Below are 23941 nucleotides of genomic sequence, written 5' to 3'. Positions count from 1 at the left end.
ACCACTGATAACTAAAAATACGGGAGCGGCACTCCAATCCTCTGGTAGCAAAACGCTTTCATCGTGACCCTCCTCTCCTACATTCTCTGCACTTCTCCATGCGACTCAATGAAGGATGCAATAAAATCGCTTCTACTTATCGGGCTCTCAATTTGCTTTAGACGGTTCGCCGCCCATCGTGTTTGATCCTTGTCAAAACTTTCAATGGCGTATAAAAATAGTGGCCGAAGATATCCTGCGTTCAGCACCCTTCCATTGGAGCATTCCGATCACCGTCAACAATATCTCTAATTCGCTGCATTGTGTCCTTGGCTTCGGGCGATGCAAAGGAAGGGTGCCTAAGAATGCGCCCCATGGCGACAACCTCAGTAAGGTATGCCGCAGAGCAGAGCCCGGCAAGTGTGATGAGGGGATCAGCAATCGTGGGGCAGAAATGTTGCTGTAGCTCGGATGGATCCAATCGCAGCGGCGCAGGTCGAGATTGCCACAGATGGCACATCTTGTCCTTCAGGCTAGTCAAGATGTCGGTTACTTCTGCCTGATCTGTGGCGGTGATTCGGGATCGACGGTAATGGGTCACGTCCGCGACTTGGTTTGAGACACCCTGTGTCTCCCGGTAAACGTAAAGATGGGGGCACTGATAATGTCGTACAAAGAATTTGCTGCATGTGCGTCATGGTCAAGACCGGTGAGGCTAGGGATGTCCTTGATGTGCTTGTGTAGAAGACCTGACACTAATTTCGATAGTAAACCGGGATTTCCTACGCGTTTGATAGCAATATGAAGGAGCTCAAGCCAGACCCCCATTCGTAAACCAACAGGTGATTGATGACGACGCATCAATCAGGCCTCCAATCCCAATCTTATCACGAAAGACCCATCCAACACGCCAAAGGGAGGACCATCCTCATTGGGGAGAGTGGCCACTGTCAAGCAGAGGAGGAAAGCGACGACGAGGATGATGTTAAGGTCAACTGTCTCGTTGCCAGATATAGATTCGAAAACAGAGATGGCAGCCTGGTTAACTGAAATGGCGTGGGCCATTGGCAATCGACCAGCCTGAGCTCTGTACCCAACTTGCACAGCCAGTATCGACGTAGCCACCGAAGTCTCTTGAGCTCCCAGTTGGGCGATATACGCTTTCACTCTTGTCCAGTTTACATGGCCGAAGGGTAAAATGAGAGGGGAGTCGACCTCTTCGATGACGTAGCAAAATGAAGACTGAGTCGGCTCTTCGGAAGCTGCCAATCAATCCAAGGTGGTTGCTGGTACTATCTCTTGTGACGTTTGCTGAAATCGGACCGAGGAGTCTCTGCCAATTTGATTATGGCCTTGACCAAAACAGTCGACCATGTGCCGACTAGCGGATGGCGAACCCACACTAATAGGTGTTGAAAGATCTTGGTCTGTCTGCAAGATCTCATCTGATATTGCCAAAGCATCTGAGACGCCGGAGCTTAGAGGATTTTGAACTGTGAAGGGTTCGAAATGGTCTCCATCTTGGGTTGATGGCCGGTTATTCCGAGACCCCATTGAGTCGTTTTGATAATCTGGGTAGCTTATTTGTCTCAGGGTCAAGTTCGTGGACGTCGGCAGACCTCTGTGCCGGCCAGGTGTCATATAGACACATGTCTTTTTCAGCCTGACGCATTTCTGGCAACTAGGTCGCTGCTCGTCGCATTTTACCTTCCTAGCTCTACAGACGAGGCACCCGGTGCGAACACGGCCCTTGTAGCTGGGATTGGCGGGAACGGCAATTCTTTGTCGTTGTGAACTCATCCCCTGCCCGAGTTCCTCAGGGTTGGTTGAATCCATCGATCGCGAGCTTTGGAAGAACCTCAATCGGCATGTGCAAGGTTGGCGACCGGACAAGCTGGACTCAATAAGGTGTGTCTGAAAGAGACCAGGCGTTGAGGGGATTGAAGACGAGGAAAAGATCCATTTCCCCTCGCCCGTCTTCCACGGTTGGCACTCACGTGGTCTCCTAGTAACTTGGCCAGTACGAACCCATTCTCTTACCACGGGTTAGCCAAAAGCCCAGGCCATTCAGGGTACCCTTGGCACGATGGGTGGACTAACAGGGTTTAGGTGCGGAGTTGTCAATCAGGCTTAAGGTGGCCAGATGTGTTATTTCTGTTGAGCTGCTGAAACCCCCGGCCACATGGAGCCCTTTTGATCAAGATCAAGATAACAGATTTGGTGACAGATGTGTGAGGCTAATCGCCACTACACAATGTCCAGAGACACTCCACCAGAGGCCCCCCTCAAATCCGACTGTCTGAAAGGGGTCGGCTGTTTGACACTAGAGTTCCTCTAGCACTGCCAAATCTGCAGCTCTTTATCGCACAGGTTCATAGAGCGCAATAACTGTTCAAAATCACCATCAATCCGTAAGATGAAGCCCAAAGAGCCACTCTTTCACTTTTGTGGCACCAGTATCATGATAGCCTAAGCAAGCTCAACGTTAAGGAAAGGATCCGATGAGTGAGTGGTGAGTGATTCGTTCGATTCGGTGGCTTTGTTTCTATGTGAGTAGTTCATGCAAGAGGGAAGAAAAATACGTAAAAAAGTGTTGTAGTTTTTGTTCCTCTGGGCTTAGTGTCGTCTTCAAAGTTCATCCGCCACAATCACCAAGGAGTTCGTTCTTGACACATCCCGACCTTGACAGTGAATCGCATCATACTGCAACTTCGAGAATATGCCAATCTAAGATCCAAGACGCAGTATCGTAATGAAAGGAAACCCTCAACCTCATCATACATAGACGGCCTTCAACTTCCGTTCCTCCTCGGGGAGTATCTTGTTCATCGCCCTGAGAACAGTCGTGTGGATTTCTCCTCTTGTCACAGCCAACCCTCTGTTTTTATTGAGGTGTCTCCCTGCGCCAAAATCCACGTCTTTCCCATCCAGGTCCGTCACCCTCCCGCCTAGTTCGGTAAAAATTAACTGAGTGCCTGCATGGTCCCAGATACACATCTTGGCTGGTTGAAGCGTGGGAATCCAGAACTGTACGTCTCCACCGCCGATGATAAGAGCTGCGTAACGGATATGAGACGACCATACTTCAGTGCTGGGGAATGCCGTCTTGAAATCATCCGCTAATTTGGCGACGAGGTCGTGGCGGGAGCTCATACTGGCAGTGCAATCGACAATGTGTAAATCTTCGGAGCTGAATGGCTGAAGTAGACTCAGGGGGGTGGCGGCTTTCAGTCCGTTTTGGGTCATGATCCGAGTTGTTGAACCTCGACCTCGAACGGCTGTGAGCATGGTACCCAACTCCTGATCGACATCATCCTCCGACACTCGGGTCATTTCGGCACTGATGTTCGGGCATCCTAAAACGCCAATGACCTCTTTCCCGTCCTCTATGAGAGCCAGTGAAACTGCGTATTGTTGACCCTTCAAGAAAGCGGCAGTCCCATCAATGGGGTCCATGATCCAGGCACGACCCTTACCTCCTCCTCTTCCACGGCCCCCAAGGTCGATCAAGTCTAGCATTTCTTGCACCGATCCTGGCTTGGGAAGTGCGCAACCTCGAGCAAGCGGGCCTACTACGTCGGTTGCGGATGATACCAGCTCGTAAACCTTGCTTCTCAGCATTTCGTCAGCCCTGAGAGCAGCTGAATCTTCCTCTCCCAGGACAGCATCATTTGGAAAAGCAGACCGAATAGCTCCGATGAGAAGCACCTGAGCTGCAAAGTCGGCGATAGTCACTGGTGAGTTATCATCTTTCGAGATGTCGCACACGGCTGACTGCACCTGTTTCGTGAGAATTGAGGCTCGAAGGACGGCGAGTTCGGCGACATGCCGCTCACGAGTATAAGAAATCGTCATCTTGATGGCAACCTTTGATGATCAAGGTGTTATCACGGCGCCGTAAGAGGTATTGTGGTGTTTGGCCTGCATGTTGCAGTTATTTTCTCGCCGTCGCTGCAATCGGTTCAAGAGCGACTACTTTCCGAAGTGGTGTCAGTAAAATGATCGTTTGATCATGTCAAATTCGAGACCCAAAAGGTTGCTTACCAGGATTGCGTATTGCCGCCTGGGCAAGCTCGGACTGGAGAAGATGAACAGATGTCGAAAAGGACACAAGCTCAGAGTAAGTAACTGTGAGTGAAGCGTTTCCGCACCCATTAATTTGTTCTTTATTATAGCTGAAGTCCGGCCCTCGATGGGACTACTGAGCCAGAAGCCCGTTTCCGCACCCATTCTTTAAAGAATGCTTCGCCAGTGTTTCTATCGAGTCTGTCTCCTGCTGTGGTGATCTCGGCAAATGCGGAGCTCCGTCCACTCCCCGATCCGATAATTCGTATCACTAGGCGCAAGAGCCGCTTATAGATAAGGGCAAGATCGTTGGGGATAAAGCAAACACCGATGGACAGGGGGTTTGGGTTGGAAGGGTTCGTCGGCCCGACACATCGTCAGATTCGAAGAACCCTGTATCAGGTGTGGAACTCTCTGGGGACAGAAGTGACTGATGAGGCTCACATACACGTCAGAAATCGGGATGTTTTTGAGCAAATGGAGGAGAAGAGCTCAAAAGCTTCCCGACGGGAAAGACTAGGGGTAGTTGTCTGTGGAATCAGGAGAGTGGGATCTAACAATACGTAATACCTCAAGAGATGCCTCACAAGTTCTATATTAGAATACGGCCAAATTGATATTGATATCCGTACCTGGGTGCCTTCCAACTCATCTAAGCATAGAGGCAAATTATTCAAAATGTATCGTGGCGGGATCAAGGTGGCAAGTATGGGGGCATGCATTGTGTTGATATGCCGCAGTTTGGCCTGAAAGTAAAGGAGCCCTAAGAAGGAAGTGAAGCAAATTCTCTACTACTTAGATAGATTGACCGGGAATTCTTGCGTACCTCACTTAGTAGGCCTGGTAGTGATGGTGAATAAGATGGGTGTACTACTTAGGGGGATGATGCTATGGCGAGAACCTGATGCCTTCAACCGCACGACGCTCATTTAGGGGAGCCCATCTCCATCAATGTGAGTAATGGAAACCTGGGTAACCTTGAATTTCCGGACATGAGCCTTTTGCTCAAAGAGAATGTCCATCTCTGCAGTGGTCCTCCCTTTGGACTCTGGGACCATGAAGAAGGTGAAGATAAATCCGAGAACACCAGCTCCAGCCCAGAAGAATCCAGTCAGAGCGCCCCAGTTCCAAGCAGTCGGGTTGATCATCTATGGCGTCATTACGCCGGCAAGGATGTTGATGACCGAGTAGAAATTTCGTGCAATGACAACAGATTTACTCTGAAGGAGTGAGGACGGGATTTCGGACACCAAGGCGAAAGTAACGGGCTAACCCAGAAGAGTGGCCACGAAGCCGTCCGCTGCAATGAGAGACCCAACAGACCATACCATTGATGAAGACGAGGAGCTGTGAAGCTTGACTCCAATACCCCCAATGGCCGTGAAGAGAGCGATAGTTAGGGCGCCACCCAAAAGATACATTGTTCTTCGGCCTGTGTATGTCATGACGACCCACTTGCCACATGGACGCTAACCGACAGTTCATGCGAGGTATGGTTTGGAGGGAGACTTACAGCACCAAGCACCCCAAGCACCGAGAGTGTCAGCGCAACGATGGTTATGTTGAATGACTGATCGGTGGGAGGGCCAGCTTGAAGGAAGAAGTAGGTCATGAATGCACGAGATTGTGAGCCGGTCAACAACTGCATGGCATAAACACCCATGACGACGATGGTTCTGCGGGATTCGTCCCCCTTAAACAGGCGAAATAACTTGTACGCGATTCGACTTGTCGTTCGTGCTCTGTAGTAAAAACCGTCAAGGAGACAAGCTTTTGAGTTTCGATATCCAGCTCAGAAGTCAACCGAGAAACAGCGGCTTCGGCCTCGTCTAGTCGGTTCTGGCGGACCAACCACCAGGGTGACTCCGGTGCTAGATAGACACCGATGATGATGAGAATCGGCCGGAACCACCTGTGTGGCTGTTAGCTCATATATACAAGCAATTCTACCATCTATGATCTTACTGGAGAGCAAAAGGAACACGGTACGTCCAGGGAGCAGGCAGAGTCGGGGTACCTCGAAAGATGACCGCGTTGAGAAGTTGGCCCAGCGCCTACAACTTGTCAGTGTCAACTCGGGGACCTCAAGATACAACTTGCTCACCCAGGCCAGCGAATAACAGCTAGTGAGGTAAGGGCGAGGCGCTACAGGCATGATGTCTGCGATGTATACCGTAGTAACAGTCTGAAATATGCCTAGAGGAAGCGCTGCAAGGTGTCAGATCCGGGCTAGAGATAAGCTGCTTCGACACTTACAGAAGAGACAAATAGCAACGGCGAAGACTGCTAGACTTGGCGCGAAGAAAAATATGAAAATGATTGGTGGCATAGAAAACAGAGCGGCCATCATGGTTTTTCGAAAGCCAAACCTCTCGGTAGCCCATCCGCCTAGAAACATTCCAAAGATAGACGTGACTCCCATGGTGGAGCCCAGTCCGCTTTGCCAAGACGCCGAGATCTCATAGGATCCATTAGGTTGTCGTACGCCATAGGCCTCTTGGAAGGCGGGTACCGCGTATAGTGATCCTAGGATTTTGGTGTCGCACCCCTCCATGACGAGCGCAAGGGATACAAAGGCACCATACCAAACAGCCTTGCAATATATTTTCAAGGCACGAAGTGGCGTTAGTGCGTGCTCCCAAGCCATAGTGGCCTCAGCATCTGTCACAAGCTGTTGTGAGATGGCCTCAGTTTTGACAGGGGATTTCTCCATCATGGTTGGTGGTTGGGATATTCAGCGGCTGGGCTTTGGTGCAATTTCAAAGGCTTTAGAATAAACTTTGAACATCAGTGTCTAGAGAATCACTGTTTCGACACGCCGATTCATAGCCTAGAGCTTATAGCAATACTGAACAGACAGGATGGAATTTAGAGAACTCGTTGATGGGCGATGGTTAAACTCGACCAATAAGTCACCAGCTCCGAACCACGGGTGTAGAGGTTAGGATTGGGGAATGGGCTGCTTGGACTTGACTCTACGGGTGCTCTAACCGGGTCCTTAGCCGAAGGTCCACTTTAAGTTACAAGCTCAGCACTTCCGTGGTCTTCTCGGTGTGGACATCTTCAACTTACAAACAGGCCAGCATCTTATGCCAAGATACAACTACTAATTCCATTCCCACTACAGTATTGTGTTTTGATGCCGTCGTGTATTAATAACTGTGTCTTCTGCTGGTGTGACTGATGGTCTCTCGCAGACTCGTTATTGAAGACAAGAAGAATTCCATTCCCATCCCAACAAGTTTAACAACTCAATCTACCAGCTAATACGGGGTTGGAGAGACAGTGACATGTTCGTTTGGCCTGGGTTGCCCGTGGACTGTGAACCAAACTTATGATATCTCCAAATCAAGTGTCAGGCTGGGCATTCCGACAAATCCAGCAGGCATAGTATACGTAAAGTTCCAAAACTCAAAATCTCGGATTGGCGAATCAAACCCGCCATAGTGTCCACCAAAAGATAAACCATACGTCGTGTTCACATTTCCAGAGACGGCGACCTTGAGGCCTGCAACGTCTTCCCATCCGGAGATTGTACGCTTGCTCTTAAATGTGCCGACGAGAAGAGAGAAAATCGAGCCAGAGTGGCCAGTTGGATAGGATAGGGTGAGCTGGCTGGGCCCAACCTTAGTCTCTAGAGCAGTCTCTGTTGGGTAGAGCTGGAGAGAATGTTAACAAGTGAACGGGGTGCCTTGAGAATGGCACTTACTGAGATGAATGAGATTTCGTTGCCAGTATCCCATTGGACCACGGCGGGGTTGAACGCCTCTTGATTTTGAGAAGGGCCGCCGATAGCAATCTCATCAAACGACTCAGCGCCGATGGTAAGCTTGTCAGAGAGCCACGTCGTGATATTGCGGGGAACCTTGTCAAAGGGAGGGTAGTACGCGCTGGCCTGGAAGGTATGCTCGCCGGAGAAGCTCTTCAGGCCTGATAGAACCTTCTTGGGGATCAAGCGCTTGTGGTGGTCTGCAAGGATGGCGAACAGAGGACCCCAGGCATAGTCGGCCATATGAGACATGATTTGAGGCTGGGTATGGTTAGTACAGAATCATGGGCTCATCAATTCAGGACTTGCCTTGTTAATGAGGGACGAGTTCTCCTTTCCAATCAAAGTCCAGAACCAAAGCGCCATAAGGCTAAGGTAGCGGTTCATATCATACCCGTATGACCTATCCCACGGCCCAGCGATATTCTTCATGCCAGGGTGCCAAAGCTGTCCGATAGCCTCCCAGGTATGCTCAATCATAGATGGTGCTTCTTTAGCCATTACGGAGTCCTCGGGCAGGTACTTGCTCCAGAGAAGAAGACCGAACAGCGAAACGCCTGTGTACGTGCCCGAGTTGAACTCGGAGAGTGTGTTGGCGCGGTTGAAGAGGTTGATGATGTCTTTTGCGTACTTTTCTCCGCTGGTTGTCATGTTCTTTTCGTGGAGACGACGACCGGTCCAGCCTGATACGAAAGCACGCATGATTGACTGGGAGGTATCAGCATGATTCTTCCCTTGACCATTCCCCCACTCACCGGGTTACTGTACGCAGGGTACAGGTTATCCTTGGTGTTATCGGTATTTCCAAAGCGGTATTCATCACCCTTAGTAGTGTTGTACAGCGACTGCAGGATCAGCTTTTGAGTTGACTGGCTGATAATGGCAGAGTACTCCTCCATAGCCATGATCAACGTTGTACCAACAAAGCCACGCCAGTTGGGATCCCAAGAGTTGTAGATCTTGGCTGGGTAGTGCGGGCTGCCAACGTAGGGCTCTTCGGGCTCCTTCTGGTACGTCGCGTACCTATTAACTTTCTGTCAGTGGTCTACCTTCTTCAAGGGCTTTCCACAATTACCATTCGTCCTTGGGATCCTCGTATTGCGCATGGATCACGTTTGTGATGATCTTTTCAGCCTCTGTGGCATCATCGCCCTTGTTCCGTGCTAATAAACCCAATGCATACCAGACAGAGCTTCGAGTATCATGATTGAGCGCCGTTGTTGCACTAAAGTCGAAGAGATATCCAGCTTCAGGGTCGTAATAGTCATCCATCCAATTCATACTTTCGGTAAAAAGGGACCGGGCGTTTCGGGACATAGAATTGAGGGCCGACGGGGCCGCGAAGGCCAAGGCAGCAAAGCCCAGCGGCGCCAAAGTTGTGACGCGCATGTTGAAGAGATTATTTGTGAGAACGTTGAAGCACCTGATCTTGCTCCATCAGGGGCCTAGGACCAGCGGGCTCATTGACCTTATAGATGTGTAGGTCCGCTCGTACTGATGCAGCGGAGCCTCGGCTTTCATTCAATCTCGGGTGACGATCGACCGAGAAGTTAATCCCCTCATCCATCCATCCCTGTTTCCGAGTTCATGCATCCAGCATCCCCGCACCATTACGGGGTAGTCTGCGGAGAAATAACCTCAAACATATGCCGGCTCTCGTCAGAGTCCCCACTTGAACCGGAGAAACAACTAGAAACATAAGATGATCAACATGTCACCGCCAGTCTAGTATTCTCAGCTTGCAAGTGGCTAGAGCAGAGGTCGATTGGGCACACGACTATTCAAGTGCAGATCTGGACATGAAGTTTAAGATTCTTGTTCTTTAGGCAAATGTTCAAGTACAAGGCCACTGACTCGTACAAGCTCACTTTCTCCAAGCACGCTTGCCTCCCCTCGAACGGCCAATGCCCAATGCCAGCCGGGCTTCCTTGGACTCATTCGTCGCAAACCAACTCCACAGATCCAGCACTGCTTTCTTGACCTGTGTCACGTCGTTCTCAGAAACATTTGGCTCTCCCCCAGCAGTCAGAACACCCGCCTTCCGAAGCTGATCATCGCGTCCTTGGAGTGACACGTTGCCAAGTGTGTCGGGCTCACAGGCATACGCCAGAATGCGACACAATACCGACAGCTTCTTCGTCTCTGTGCCCTTGAACCCTTCATCCAGGGCTTGGAGAGAGTAGGGCGACGAGAAAGGATCCTCGACTTGTTCATTGGTCTCGAAAAGGTAACCGACAACAGAATGCACAAGAGGGTACTTGGTCAGGTTCGTCGGATCACTCTTCCAGCTGTCAAGAACCGCCCCAAGAGCACGAGGATTGTCGATCTTGAGCTGCTGGAGCACGTAGAGCAACCATGACAGCGACCCCACGCGGTAATCTTCGTTGGCACGGTCGTGGGGAGCATACTGCTGCAAGAAAGTGCCGACCTCGAAATGGGTTCCAAACGGCCTTATCTGGTTCGCAATGCGTGTCTCCATGGACGCCTTGAGCTGGCCAAGCATGACCTCGCCAGTTCTCATCAGTCCGTTGATACCGTCCAGCATACGGACCTCTTCAACAGAGAGCGCGCCGTTGAGGGTCTTGTATGCGAGGTCGTGCTCCACTTCGGACCAAGCATGCATGAGCAGCGAGGCAACTTGGATCTCGATCTTGGACCCGGCGTACTTCAACTGGTCCTCGGGCAATCGGTCAGTCCCAAGTTCGAGGCGGAGATGCGTCGCTCTGTATCCCGCAAACTCATTCCGGTACTTGCCATCCTCCTCCGTCAAAGTCGAGTCACACGTATGCCCTGCCAATCTCTTGACATCGACATTCGCGAACACCTTGAGCATCAATAGCTCGACCTCCCGCCGCTGGCTGGGAAAGTACAGGGCGATACGGACACCAGCGAGATCAACGAGATCTTTTTTGATGTCTTCTTGCGTCTGGTAGTTCTTCTCTTTGTCGCGGCCCTTGAGCTTTTCGAGGAGCCGGTCAGGACGCTTGGCGCGAGAAGTGATGATGGCGGGGATACCACCTTCGGTGAGAACTTTGCGGCAACGCTCTTCAGCAATCTCGGCTACTTGGGTGTAGAAGCCATGGTCGTAGTTGTCGACAAAGTCGGTGAGCAACTTTCGAGCCATTGTCAATGAGGGTGTGTTTGGGTCGGGAAGGCTAAGAATCTGTTGTATTGTGAAAAGAGAAGTGTTCAACGTGCTTTCTGCAACAACAAGGCGATTGACAAACTTTTAAATGCTCGGCAACTTAGGAAATGGTTCAAACCAGGGCTGGAGAAAAGAAGAGCAAAGGCCTGTTGATCGAATGTAGAATTTCAGCTACGCCACGATATGCGTCAGAATTTTAGACCAATTAGCAGGGGCCACAAAGATGGCCTCAAGCATGTTATATGACTCTAAAAGTCCTCCCGTCATCTATACATCGATATTTCTCCACAATGGTGCCCATACCAAGGGCACTTGGGCACGGGATGTGGTCTCCCGCCGGCAACGACTTCTCCCGCTAGCGACAACTCATGCAGCTGCGGGGTCCATCCAATACCCTTTTGTTCTCTCAGGGGTCATCTCGGCGTCAAGAGCAACTTGCAGGTTCTTTGGAAGAGCAGATACATGCATTTTTCAGGCATATAAGATGTTTCTATCAGTCTCAATATTCACACAATGTGTCACCTACTAATGATTGAGGCATTGCCGCTTGGCTGTGGTTAGCACAAGAAAAGCTCAATCTCGCTGGGCCAACATTCCACAGAGCAACACCCCACAAGATATGGGTGGGCAGACGGAGGATGTGAGGGGTCCAACAGCAATGAGGTACCTGTTGTACTTCAATGTCAAGTGTCAATCTAAGTTCTCGTAACTGTCTGCCCACTCAAGGCGAGGACATGGTCCGCTCAAACTAGCTTAGGTTGTGAGACACGGCTGAGGTGCCATGCAAGTCCGACCAATTGGACTTCAAGCTCACCATGCAAACCCCTCACTATTCTCATACGGTGTGGTACCTAGGTCGGTGGAAAACAAACCAGAAACTGCGAGGGTTGAAACATGGCTGGCATGGATGGTGGCTCAGCGACTTCCATGCCTTTCGCCTGCGGGCGTCCTTGGCCGATCCTTGTCCCCGCTCTGCCGCCCTACCGCCTCCCGACTTCTTCTGTGAGTTGTCAGATCGTCATTGAGACTCGACCCTCGAGCAGGCCTGAGCGTCCACTCAGCACCATGTACTTTTGCACCACGACAAACGTCACATGCCTTAACCATGTGAATAAGTCAGGTGACGCAATAGTCTCATTTGAATAATAGTGGGGGAGTATGAGACAAGAAATTATTGACCATGATGTGATAGGGCGAGCTAAGAGTGCCGCGCGCCTCTCCGTGGACCAGAATGTTGATTGCTGACTTGCGTAGATATCCAGCGCTTCAAGTCAAAAGGAATGATTTAACCAAAGAACCCACTGCCATCAGCAAGTCGAAGCTTTTCTGTTAGCTGTTCTGATGAGCTAGAACCTGATGCGGTCACCGCTATATCACGTCGCCTTCTGGTTGTGAAATTCTTGTGGAACATTGTAACTTTGCTTCTAATCTGTCCCGGGAGTTTAGGGTAGTCGGGGCCGTGATCGTGGGTCAAGCAGTTGTTAGTCCTGATGGGGCCATCATCACATGCAAACACTGGACGTAGGTATATGGAAGAGCATGGCCTCAAATATCGTTCTTTGAAGAAAAAAAGGAAAAAAGTCTTAAAACATCCATGTTCTGGGGTCTACTCTATCAAAGATGCCTACCTGCAACAAGATAATCCTCATTGCCTCGGACGCAATGATGAGAGAAGGCCCCTACTGATCCACTATTTGCTCATGTGACCTCTTAGCGTGCCAAGGGAAAGGAAGCCCGCACCGCGTCGTCTCCGATCGCGCTGCAGTGACCTCATCTGTCCAACCATCTCGATTCAATTGACGACCAAGCACCGACTCCAACTCCACATGCCATTACGGGGGCCGCGCTTGTATGGTACCTTACGTCTAACAGTCTCCGCTATCGCTGTTATTCACTACCACCTCCAGTGGCCATGGCACAGCCAACCCCTAGCCCCAGTATCCCCTTATTGCCTTGCGCCAAGGATGAAGTCCGCTTCTCACCACAAGCGCCCATCACGCCCGCGACTCCTTCCCCCCACTCAAGGATGGCTGGTACCAAGAGAAGGCGACCGGCCAGCATGACGCCGTCTCGTCCGCCGCCCGGGGCTATCATCGACATCTCATCCGACTCAGACTCAGACAGGGAGCCGACTCCTAAAGCTATTGCTCGACGTCAAGCCTTGCACGATCGGATTGAGCGTGATGAAGATGGCTTCTTGTCAATCTCATATGTAAGCGACGACGAAGAAGATGAGCCGCCATCTCAAGCAAAACCTCGCATCCAAGGAATTTCGGCAAACTCCATGGACAAGGTGGATACCGAACCAACGCTGTGCAAGGAGCAGCAAGATGTCGTCGACTTGATCCTGCGCGGTCGCAACGTCTTCTACACCGGCTCTGCCGGCTGCGGCAAATCCACTATCCTCAAGGCCGTTGTTAAGAAGCTGGAAGACATGGGTAAGATTGTCAACATCGTCGCCCCCACTGGAAAAGCTGCCCTGCAGGTCAACGGCATGTCGACTTGGTCGTACATGGGCTGGACACCCAACCACCTCAAGTACGACCTCGACAGTCTCATCAAGGAGGGCTTCCGCAAGCACATCAGGAAGCGCATCAGGGACACGGACGTGCTCATTATTGACGAGATCAGCATGGTTGAGAACCACTACCTCGAGCGCATGAACCACTGCATCACGGCTGTTAGGTGTTGGAATTACTACGAGAACAGGATGGAGAAAGACCCGCCCCCATTTGGAGGCCTGCAGTTGATCGTGACGGGAGACTTTTGCCAGCTGCCGCCAGTGAAGCCGTTCCAGTTTTGCTACTTGTGCGGAGGAGAGATGCTCGCTAACGACGACGAGACCGAGTTCAATTGCGACGACTGCCACGGCCCATTCGAAGAGAGGGACAAATGGGCATTCAAGAGCATGGCCTGGAAGAAGGCCAATTTTGAGCATGTCCACCTCCGAGAGATCCATCGCCAGAAAGATCAGGCCTTCATTCAAATGCTGCAAAAATGCCGACTCGGAATTCCCTTTACAAGAGACGAGACCCAGACCCTCATTGACCATCCCTGCAAGGTAGGCGGGGCGGCCCAACTGCTTTGCATGAAGCATGAGGTCAACAAGGTGAACCGGGAGAACTTCAACAAACTCAAGACGCCAACAATCAACTACCACGCGATAGACGAGTTCAACTGGAACCCACAACACCAGCACTTAAGATACCACAACAAGCGGAACACGGACGGAACACTGGTCGCCTGCAAGGATCACCGGCTGGAGCCCGAGGTCATTCTGAGGGTGGGTATGTTGGTCGTGCTGCAGGTCAACCTGAGCATCTCAGCAGGGCTGTGCAACGGGAGCCAGGGCATAATCTGCGGGTTTGAAGACTACGACCCCTCAGTTTTGCCAAGGGCCAAACGCAAGGATGACATGCTTCCACCCTGGCAGGTCATCAACGGGGAGTACGCGACGCTCAGGGAACTCCAGATCGCCAAGTTCAGGGCGACGAAATGGCCGGTGGTGAAATTTCAAAACGGCAAGACACGCACCATCTTTGCCAACTGCATGGTCAACTCGTACGGTAAAGAGCCGTATTCCCTGCTTCACCGGACGCAGATTCCGCTTCTGCCGGGATGGGCGATTAGCGTTCACATGAGTCAGGGCATGACTCTGAACCGTGTCATCGTCAACTTGTCTCGCGCTTTTGCCGAGGGCCAGGTCTACGTCGCTTTGTCCAGAGCTACTAGCCTTGAGGGTCTCAAAATCGATGGAGACTCGGAAGGGTTAGCTGTAGGGAATGGAGGAAATGAAGATGTGCGGGAGTTTTTGCTGGAAAAGTTTGGCAAGGGGCTCTTTGATGACCATTGCCCCGATTCTACGTCATCCCAGCCCAGCCTAGATGGACCATCGCAGAGTAGTTGTTCAGTAGTTGAGCTAGATGATTGAAGCCTCGGTATATGAATCCAGAATCCTCAATCCATGCGGTCGTGTGCGGTGTCTGATGATGGTTGAAAAAGGCGATTGATAGCGTGTAGTTTAATCCATGTCGATGATTCGGGCCGGTGTTGATGAATGTGATCAATTTCCACCGTCAATGCGACACTCTGGGCTTTTCCTTGTCTATACCCGCAACATCATCCGGGAAAAAATATCCGGCAATTAGAGGGAGGAGACATTAATAATTCCATCATTAGCGATCTCAAGGGCTTTGGGGTTGATCGCTTCGCAGCAACCCCTTGTCCTTCCGACTGCACTGTAACGCCACTGCTAACGTACCTCCTTACCATCGACATCCGTACAGGGTCGAAAGGCATTGAAATGACTGCCATTTAGGGAGTGAAATATATTTTGGGCCAGGGCGCCAAGATTGAGTGACTGAGGTTCATTGGTGTTGGAGTGCGGCGAAGGGAATACCCGACACCCCTGGAGCTACTCTGGAAAACATGGGGCTGGGTAAGCTGCCTCTTGAATGACGAAGCATACGTTGTGCTCAAACTCGTCATTGAGAATAGCGCAGCCGAAGGAGATGTGGCCGAGTTCACCCTCCAAAGCGCCGTCTAGGCCGTCCCCTCGCCTGGCCCCTTGCTCTTCATAGGAATACCACATCGTTCTAGGTAGATGGGGGGCACTTCCGGAAATCATGCTCCAAGACCATAAAATTGAGAATCAGCTCTCGTAAGAAGTCCATAACCTTCTCTTCCAGTTCATCATGATGATATTCTGTTCCACCCTCAAAGCACCGGATTGCCTGGCCCGTGCCCAACCGAGATGCTGTGCCAATACATGGACGAGACACATCCCAAGACGACTTGGAAGTTCCTCGAAAGGGCGCCAACATCAACATGAATATAGAAAGGCATCATTTCTATGGGAGTCTTTTGGGTAACATTTATCACCGCCACGCGTGGGGCGTCAATCTGCTTCAAAGGAGGCAACCATCGCTTGTGAGTATGGTGGTCGGCCTTGGCGCAGAGCCGTTCATTCCGGCTAGGGAGGGTGGTGTGGATGATACAGACCCAATGCAACGACAATGGCTTGCTGCTCTTAGAGGGGAGGTGCAAGAGGAGGATAGAACCCCATGGAATCCGAGATCCGGCCTGCTGTTTGAGGGTTGTTATCGCTATGGTGCTTGATGATGCAAGTTTTATTGAGACTGTTCACATGGTGGGCCTTGCCATTCTGATACTGCCCTCCACCTTCTCAGGGTTTTTGCTTGTTATTGATCTAGGAGTATTAAAGCCGGCTGTATGCGTCTCGGGCCGATAGGAGGGGCTTGACTGGTGTTGTAGGAGAAAGGGGAAAATGTGGGCGTCGGCTAGTCTTGGATGCGAATGGCTTCGCCAAACCAAAAGGGCAGTCACAGTTTGCAGACAGGGAGTCGGCAGAGAGTTCATTTGCAATGGAAAGCCAATAAGCTCTTTGTTTGCAAAGATATGTCAAAGCAACTACTTTGTGTATTTCATTCTACGACTGAAATCGCTGAACCAGATTGAGCTGCCTTGTGCAAAACAACACTATTATCACCTCCATTCGTAGTCGTCCTCATCTACTGCGCCTCATCCTCACCTGCATCCTCTTCTTCTCCCTCCAACCCAATTCTCTCTTCCAGTGGTACCTGAACTCTGCGCACAGTTGAAAGTTAGCTCGGACTCATGGTATAGTGGTAGGCAAGGAATCGGTGCGGACCCGTTGGGTATACTGCAAAACCGGCCCCTGATGATCCTCCCCGGAACGGTGGTTCTTCACCCCATTGGCGTCGTGACTCAGCTCTCTCCAGGAAGGGAGAAATGAGAGGGTGCCGGTCCCTATAGTCGGCAGCAATGGCGGCATTGGCGGCAGGGTCATACGATCGATCGATTGTGGTTCTTACAGGCATTATATTAGTAGATATTATGTTAAGAGAATATAATCTTAAGAGAAGGTAGAAAGGGATAATTCTCTTATTTCTTATATAGAGGTTAAAGTAATTAAACACCCCATAAGAGGCTTAATCTTTTATAATATTATAATTATATATAACTCTTTAATTACTAGTAATAAAAGGTTAAAAAAAAAGGCTACTATATTAGTATTAGGATATAATGCTATGATGTATTAAAAATGTGTTCTTTATTATAGTTAGAGCCTGGCCCTCGATGGGTTAACTGGGCCGGAAGACCGTGACTCAGCTCTCGAAGTGAAGGTGCAGGGCCGATTGAGAAGAGAACAAAGCATGCAAACATGCCCATGTGTGCTAGATGGATCTGGAACACAGTCGATGGCATTCGTGGTAGTTGTACAGACGACGCAAGAGTCGCATCTTGGGCGAACAGTTGATGTACCTTGTATTGTGTCCGAAACTTCGCGAATCATCACGTCGGAGGCGATGGTTGGTGGGGAAGAGGGCCCAACATGGGTGACAGTCGAAGAGAATTGTCGGATCATGAGATTGTAATTCTCCTCCCAAGTGGCTCTTGCGGGGACAGGACAGGTCTTTGTTGGCCGATCAACCCATCGATAGCGTTGCCTAAGATGGTCTGTCTGCAACTCTCGAACCGTGAGATGACCAAAGGTAAGGGACCTAGTGAAACCGTCCAGGGGCCCTGTGTATTCCACCCCTTCAAGTGCCTGAATAAGATTCATGACAGTTCGGTAAAGGCGTACCATGCTCTCAAAATCCCTCTGGACCACCCACTGTCTGACAGGGTGGAGATCCAGGTTGATCCTTTGCAGTGGGCTGCTATACCATTCACCCTGGCTTTCATCAACCATTCAACTCGTACAGCCAAACTAGATGGGCGATCAAAGTTCTGAAACGGCCCTACAGATGGCATGCCAACCCATGCGTTGGAGTGTGGCTTCTTGTCGTCCATGACCTCGAAAACAAGGTATCGAACACCGGGTTGCTGAAGGCGCATGGCCTTGTTCTCTGGCTTGAAGCTGAACGTCATCATGCTTGATGTTATAGTGTCGGGGTCGAAGAGTGTGATAGAGAGATTCCAGAGCTCAGCGCCTACTTTCTGAGCGGTTCGTCGCACTCGATAGGTGGTGAATGTCCTGAGGTTGGAATCTCCTGCCGGCATGCGAATGCAGTTGATAAACTTGTTTACACCCGTCACGAAAACTGGACTGCTGATGTTACAACCAAATGGGTTGAGCCGTGGCCAGCTAATTTTCTGAGCGGTAGCTTGTGCGGTCACTGTCAGGAACTGTGCTTGTCGCTGATGTTCCACGATTTGAGCAGAATTCTTTTCAGGGTTTACGTCTTTCAACACCCAGGGCTGATAAGTGCTCAAAGCCAACATCATTGCTTGCTCTGCCATGTCCAAGAGATTCTTCGAGATCCATTCTGCTGACCAGAAGAGCAAAGGAATCATGTATCGATGCTGTGACTTAAAAGCCAGTTTGTAGTGAAGGGAGGCAGCGTCTGATGAAGTTAACTTGTCATGTGACCTTGGCCGTGCTCGCACATCAATACCCTGGCCAGCGTAGAAGTACACGTTCCAATTGATGTCGCTCTGTGAGGCGTCGCTAAAGGTATTGGCTGGTCGATCGCACGGGTGGGTGTAGATTCGAAGGTAGACACAGCTACCATGGCCCGCGGGCCAGGAATCATACACGGGGGAAAGGTTGATCAGGTCTCGTAGGGCGAACCTCCCATCACTAAAGACCCATCGGACTTCGGGTAGCATGGCGTTTGCAATAGACGTTGCGTTTGTCTGGAGATTGGAGCCACCGAAGTTGCTTACGAGTAGGGTATCCCGCATGTGGAAGTTGCAATCTGGGTCCCGAACGTGGACAAAAGCGAGAAGACAAATTTATCAAAGACATTGTTTGCGCTTCGGACTAGAGGCTGGCTGGGCGGTATAGTGATCCTTTCCACCGTGTCCGTAGTTTGATCTGACAAATTGCGGAAGGTCTCGCCGCGTTCGAGTAATTTGGTAGGTAAAACAACTCGGGGGCCATTAGCTTTCAAATGTTACATTTGCCGAAAGAGAATTGCGACTTACCGATGACTTGAGCAGCCCCCTTCATGAACATGACCATTGATTGGTCATGGTTTGCATCACGACTGAAGAGGTAGCCTCCTTCTCCCTTGTAGAGTCGCAGCCGGCCATTGACTTTCAGACTCGGGTGTAACCCTCCCCCCTTATCGACGCAGGGATGTTGGGAGTGGAGTCAAGATATTCGTAGTTCTGGAGCATCTCTACGGCGAACATCTCTCTGCTGGTCTGGCTTGAAGGCCATGGGACGCGTGGCATCTCCTTGAAGAGAAGATGGTCCTGGGTTGTGATAGATGCCATTGTCAAGCTGCAGGGGGAAAATATCAGCCAAATCACCTAGCACAGGGGGGTAGACCGGATAACTTACCAATGAAAAGCGCAACGAAATGAGGCGGGCTGATAAGATCAAAGAGTCTGGTGAAAGGGGAGTCTCAGCACCCCTGGTGACTGCGTGAAAGCCAGATGTAGAGGCAGGATGTGGCTGGCAGTATACCTCAATGACGAGAGATACAGCCGAGGATCTTCCCGTCGAAGGGTGCGAAAGAATGTCTGCAACACCACCGACTGACCGGAGCCTGCCGTGCAGACGGTGGTGATTGTAGAAGAGAGAATGGGTTTGAAAGAAGTCTGAGGAAGACAACGATATAGTTGAAGTGGGAAAGGTATCGTGGCACTTGTAGTCTCTGAGGGTAACGTGCGAATGATGGAGTAAGAATGAAGGTGGAAGAGAGGGAAGAGACTCTGGTTTTTATAGATATTCTGAGGCAATCAAAAGTTGCCCAACGCGACCTGTTTTCTTGAATCACAGGCGCGATGTTCGTTGGTTGTATTGGTGATTCAGGAGCATTGACTCACCAAGCCTTCAATCACCGTCAAGCTGTGCAGCAATCAAACAAACGATGCTTTTACATTGTGCAAATGATTCCGTAAATAGACATATTACGGTCTCAATCACAGCCACCCTGCTCTACAATAATACAAACATCCCCTTCGGGTTGTACAGGTGACTAAACAACTGTCTTTGGTGTCTCAATCACAGCCAACTTGTTCGGAAATAGCGCAAACATCGCTCTTGAGCTGTACAAGTGATTCATCAACTGCCTTTTGCGTCTCAATCACAGCCAATCGGTTCGGCGATATCAGTGTAGCAAAATTGCCCCGCGAGATGATGGAGGTGCTTCAGCATGTGAAGCGTTTGCATGAAGAATATGCCGCAAATGCACTTAAATTTAATATTCTATCATGTGTCTAATCTTCAGTCATAGAAATGTTACCATGTCATGATCGTGAATGGCAAATGCCGAGTTGTCATTCTTTTTACTTTTTTCGCTTCAATCAGCTTGAAGCGGTTTGAAGTGGTGCGAGTTAAGCTATCAGAGGCCAGGCAACAATGCTATCGCTGTCGACACTGTCTATGGCCCTGCTGACGGGTTGGTGAAGGTTGTTTTGTATTTTGCCTTGTTCTAAATGTGGGTCAGAAATCCCAGATACTCGACGCCAGGCGATGACCTCCTGAAGCTTGGGTCTGGGGAAGGGCGATCGCATGGAGTTGGGTCGGATGCTAGTGATAGCTGGGATAGCGTAATCAAGAAAGTTCGCCCCCTTCTGCATCCAGCAAGGCTGAGTGTTGTTCAGATGTTATGTCTCAAGCTGTGGTGATGGAAGCTTTGAGATGACTTTCAGACTTTTCAGTCCCTACGTGGGGCTTTCTCAGTCAAGACGACCTGGTGACCTTTGTCAAAGTACGTGGGAAAACTGAGCGGCAGTTGAAGATATATTCGCAGTGGTCGTTGTTGACGAAAAAGTTCCATGTTTTACCCACAGCGTTCAGGACATCAAGTGGCTCGGTTGTGAAAGCCTATGACCCTCTGCTGAAACCAACCAAGAGTGGTTAACGTTCCACGCTTGGGTGGTATAATATCTTAAGAGAGAACGAGTAACTAAATCGATTCTCATAGATAATTTCTGAGGGGAATTTAGTAGGCCTTATCTCAATTAACGTAGTCAGTCTTGCACTCTGAAGATACCATTTTGCAACATTCATGTTTGCGCTTCACTATAAGCCATCCTTATATTACTGAACCAAGCCAGGAGCGAAGATTTAGTAAATGCATAACCTACTCTGGCAATTCATGGCCTAATGAAGTTATGAATCTTTATCCTGGCTCTTAAGAGTCAGTGGATAACCCTATTTACTAACTTGAGAAATAATTGAAATGATTCAAGTAAAAACACCATGAAAACCCTTGTGATCAATGGATTTGCACACTTTGGTACATAATTTTAGTAATGCTCCTTCCTCACATGGTGACGCGAAACCCAGACCCCAACGAGTTCCTTCCTCATACCATGAAGCGCAACCCACATCCTATGTAGTTCCTTCCTCACAAGTCTTCAGTCACGAGTCACCATGTTAGATTGGCAGGAGCGAGCAGCGACGTCTACCATGTTGAAACCATGAGGAAAGCTGGGTCTTGGAGTTGATGATTCTCGTCCTTTGTTCAGCCATCTCAAGATAGTATCATCCCATCATTCAACACCAAATCTCCTTGCAAACCATGGCAACTCCATCTATGTCTATGGATGCAGAAATGGCAGCTTGGAAGCTATTCGATGAAGACGCCGACACCAACTGGACGGGGGAGGATGCACCTGCTTTCGAGTCTTCGGTTGAGCACACTGCACCTGCAGAAGAGGTGCCGCTACCACACACCCCATGTAAGTACTCAGCTTTACTTGTCTCACATTGATGTTCCATGGCCACGTCCATAGTAGCTAATATGTGGGTGGCATAGGGCAAGAACTCCAAGTTCAACCTACCATTAGATGCAGCTATGACATCGTCATCCGTTCGAATACACGAAAAAAGTGTCTTTATGACGCGGAATAGCATGTCCGTATGAAGCCCATGACTGTTCCTAGGATTTCGAGGGACGTCATATTAGTTGAGTTTTCACAGCGCTTGATGCTCTCTGAATACGTCGTGTACTCCAGAACGGTGCGCCTTCGGAGTTCCACCCACAGACTCTCTCGCCGATGCAGGGATAATCACTGCTGAGGATGTGTCTCAAAGCACTCTGCCACCGGTTATGGTTTGGGTCGTCAGTTGACTTGAATCATATTGAACGGAACTTTCTTCCTCTGGCTACCACCACACTCTAAGGCAGACTTCCCCGTAACTTGTGAGACAAGCGTCGTGCTGAACAAAATGACGGGCCGCGGTTATTGTGGTGCCTCTAACTTAAGCACACTGTTGTTAACTTTCCAGTCCTTCGAGCACTGGCAGGCTATGACTTGGAGCTCAACCTACTCAGGTCCGATGAACACACAGTTTGGTGATGGAAAAGCTGTTGAAGTTATCGGGCTTGTTAATGCTTGGTAATGGCAATGAGTAGGTCCTTCTTGGTCTGGTAGCAATTGTTGGCGTCAGTCGAGGTCAGCTCCGTTGGCCCCCCGCCCGAGACGTCTACGGATCATATTCTGAAAGCAATCGACCCCAAAGCTTCCGGACCGGCCCGGCATTATGCGACAGAACTCATCCAGTTGGTGTTGGTAGCCCGACTTGCACAAGGTATTAGTTAGTCAAGTCAATGTGAGCCTGGCCTCTGTACTACTCAACTATTCAGAGACCAATCCTTTCCCTTCAGTGTGCTAATGAAACTTTTTATGGCCGCGTTTTCACGCACACTCGAAGTGGGATCCCGTACAGTATTGGAAGCGGCGTTTGCGGTAAAGGAGACTCATGGTAATTGGATGACTGACTGCCGACCACACAAGTGGCCAGCTATTTTTGGGCGTGAAGAGGGATTCTTGGTGATGGGGAGAATTTGGCATCAGCAGAGGCTATTGAGCAGATTGCACCAGGTGTTACGCACACAATTTACAGGATTCAGCGTTCATCTATCTTCAGCCAGTCAAGGCCACTACAATAGCGATGCCAAAGGGGTAGCCCTCCCTTACAAGACTTGCAAACCATCTTCCATGGGCAACGTAGGGTGCGTCGGACTCGTCTTTTCCCTTTCAAAGGCTCGCTCGAAAGTAAACGACCGTGTTAACGTCGCGATTACTTGAACCGCTATCAGCTCGGCCATCTTCTTTCCCAAGCAGTCTCGCACCACCTTGAAAAACAGGAAACTCACTAGCACTTCTTTGTTTGATTTTCCCACCTTCTAACCATCGTTCGGGCCTAAAAATATCCGCATCATCACCCCATGTCTTGGCTGAACGGTTCATTGCCCACGTGCATCAAAGAACAACAGATCCCTTTGGAATGAATGTACCATCAGGCAGGGTAGTATCATCTTGTGCCTGCTTCATTTCGAATGGTATGGGCGGGTAAAGTCTCAAAGACTCATAGAAAACGGCGAGGATAAAGTGAGTCGTCTCTAGACTGAGATCCTGCTGTATCATCGGGCCCTGGCAGCTACTGTCTTGCGTGCCCCGGCTTCCGGTGCCGTTTACAAGGTGAGAGACCTTCCCTGCCACTCCTTGGTGTAATATGAGAAGATAATATGTCCATGTCAAGGCTTGGGCGATGGTGTCTTTTCCCGCCGAGAGGTAGTTGAGTGCTGAATCAGCTACAAGTTCTTGTCCCCCGAGAGAATCAAGCAAGGTTCCAATCAAGCTGGGTGCCACGTTGCTCTCCACAAGATCCCTGGGGCCATCTTCGCCATTTCGCCGGGCAACAGCATGAAGTCTTGGCCGTATCGTTTGATCACCCGTACAGACTGGGTGAGTTTCCCGCCGGTAATCAGCTCGGTCAATCTCCACAAAGGGCTCTGAAAACGTTTTGCAATCTCAGCTGAAGCATGGTCAAACGCTTTCGTAAACTCGTCGTGTGCATACATCTCAACCCCGTAGGCTAGCCTGCCTATCAGCTGAGTAGTAAACTCGTGCAGCATGGCCTCGAGGTCGATAGCTATCCCGATATTCGCATATTGATCCAGTTGACGCAGAGTCTGCTGCAAAGTTCTTGGTAGCTCCGTTTCTGTAAGGCGTTTTATCGTTAATCCATT

The 23941-nt window shown here is 50.1% G+C and overlaps 5 protein-coding genes across 5 annotated transcripts; all 5 read right to left on the bottom strand.

Moving 5' to 3' along the window:
• Positions 1-2754: 2754 nt before the first annotated feature.
• Positions 2755-3834, bottom strand: NCS57_01452500 (uncharacterized protein; the record flags this gene model as incomplete). Its single annotated transcript, XM_053064126.1, has 1 exon — positions 2755-3834. The coding sequence occupies one exon, from the start codon at positions 3832-3834 to the stop codon at positions 2755-2757; it is 1080 nt and encodes a 359-aa protein (XP_052906409.1).
• A 1139-nt stretch (positions 3835-4973) lies between these two features.
• On the bottom strand, positions 4974-6760 carry NCS57_01452400 (MFS domain-containing protein; the record flags this gene model as incomplete). Its single annotated transcript, XM_053064125.1, has 7 exons — positions 4974-5192; positions 5373-5498; positions 5558-5737; positions 5800-5956; positions 6010-6098; positions 6149-6252; positions 6301-6760. 7 exons carry the CDS (start codon positions 6758-6760, stop codon positions 4974-4976), a joined length of 1335 nt encoding a protein of 444 aa, XP_052906408.1.
• Positions 6761-7376: 616 nt separating this feature from the next.
• Positions 7377-9202, bottom strand: NCS57_01452300 (uncharacterized protein; the record flags this gene model as incomplete). The annotated part of the gene is made up of 5 exons (XM_053064124.1): positions 7377-7703; positions 7754-8074; positions 8123-8521; positions 8569-8836; positions 8889-9202. 5 exons carry the CDS (start codon positions 9200-9202, stop codon positions 7377-7379), a joined length of 1629 nt encoding a protein of 542 aa, XP_052906407.1.
• Positions 9203-9677: 475 nt separating this feature from the next.
• NCS57_01452200 (RelA-SpoT domain-containing protein) lies at positions 9678-10937 on the bottom strand (the record flags this gene model as incomplete). Its single annotated transcript, XM_053064123.1, has 1 exon — positions 9678-10937. The coding sequence occupies one exon, from the start codon at positions 10935-10937 to the stop codon at positions 9678-9680; it is 1260 nt and encodes a 419-aa protein (XP_052906406.1).
• Positions 10938-17561: 6624 nt separating this feature from the next.
• NCS57_01452100 (Bulb-type lectin domain-containing protein) lies at positions 17562-18614 on the bottom strand (the record flags this gene model as incomplete). The annotated part of the gene is made up of 1 exon (XM_053064122.1): positions 17562-18614. One exon carries the CDS (start codon positions 18612-18614, stop codon positions 17562-17564), a length of 1053 nt encoding a protein of 350 aa, XP_052906405.1.
• Between the last annotated feature and the right edge of the window lie 5327 nt (positions 18615-23941).

The sequence above is a fragment of the Fusarium keratoplasticum genome, chromosome 13 (genome assembly GCF_025433545.1).
Source record: "Fusarium keratoplasticum isolate Fu6.1 chromosome 13, whole genome shotgun sequence".
Taxonomy (NCBI): domain Eukaryota; kingdom Fungi; phylum Ascomycota; class Sordariomycetes; order Hypocreales; family Nectriaceae; genus Fusarium; species Fusarium keratoplasticum.
Note: the sequence above shows the minus strand (reverse complement) of the source record. Positions and strands in the feature narration are given on the sequence as shown.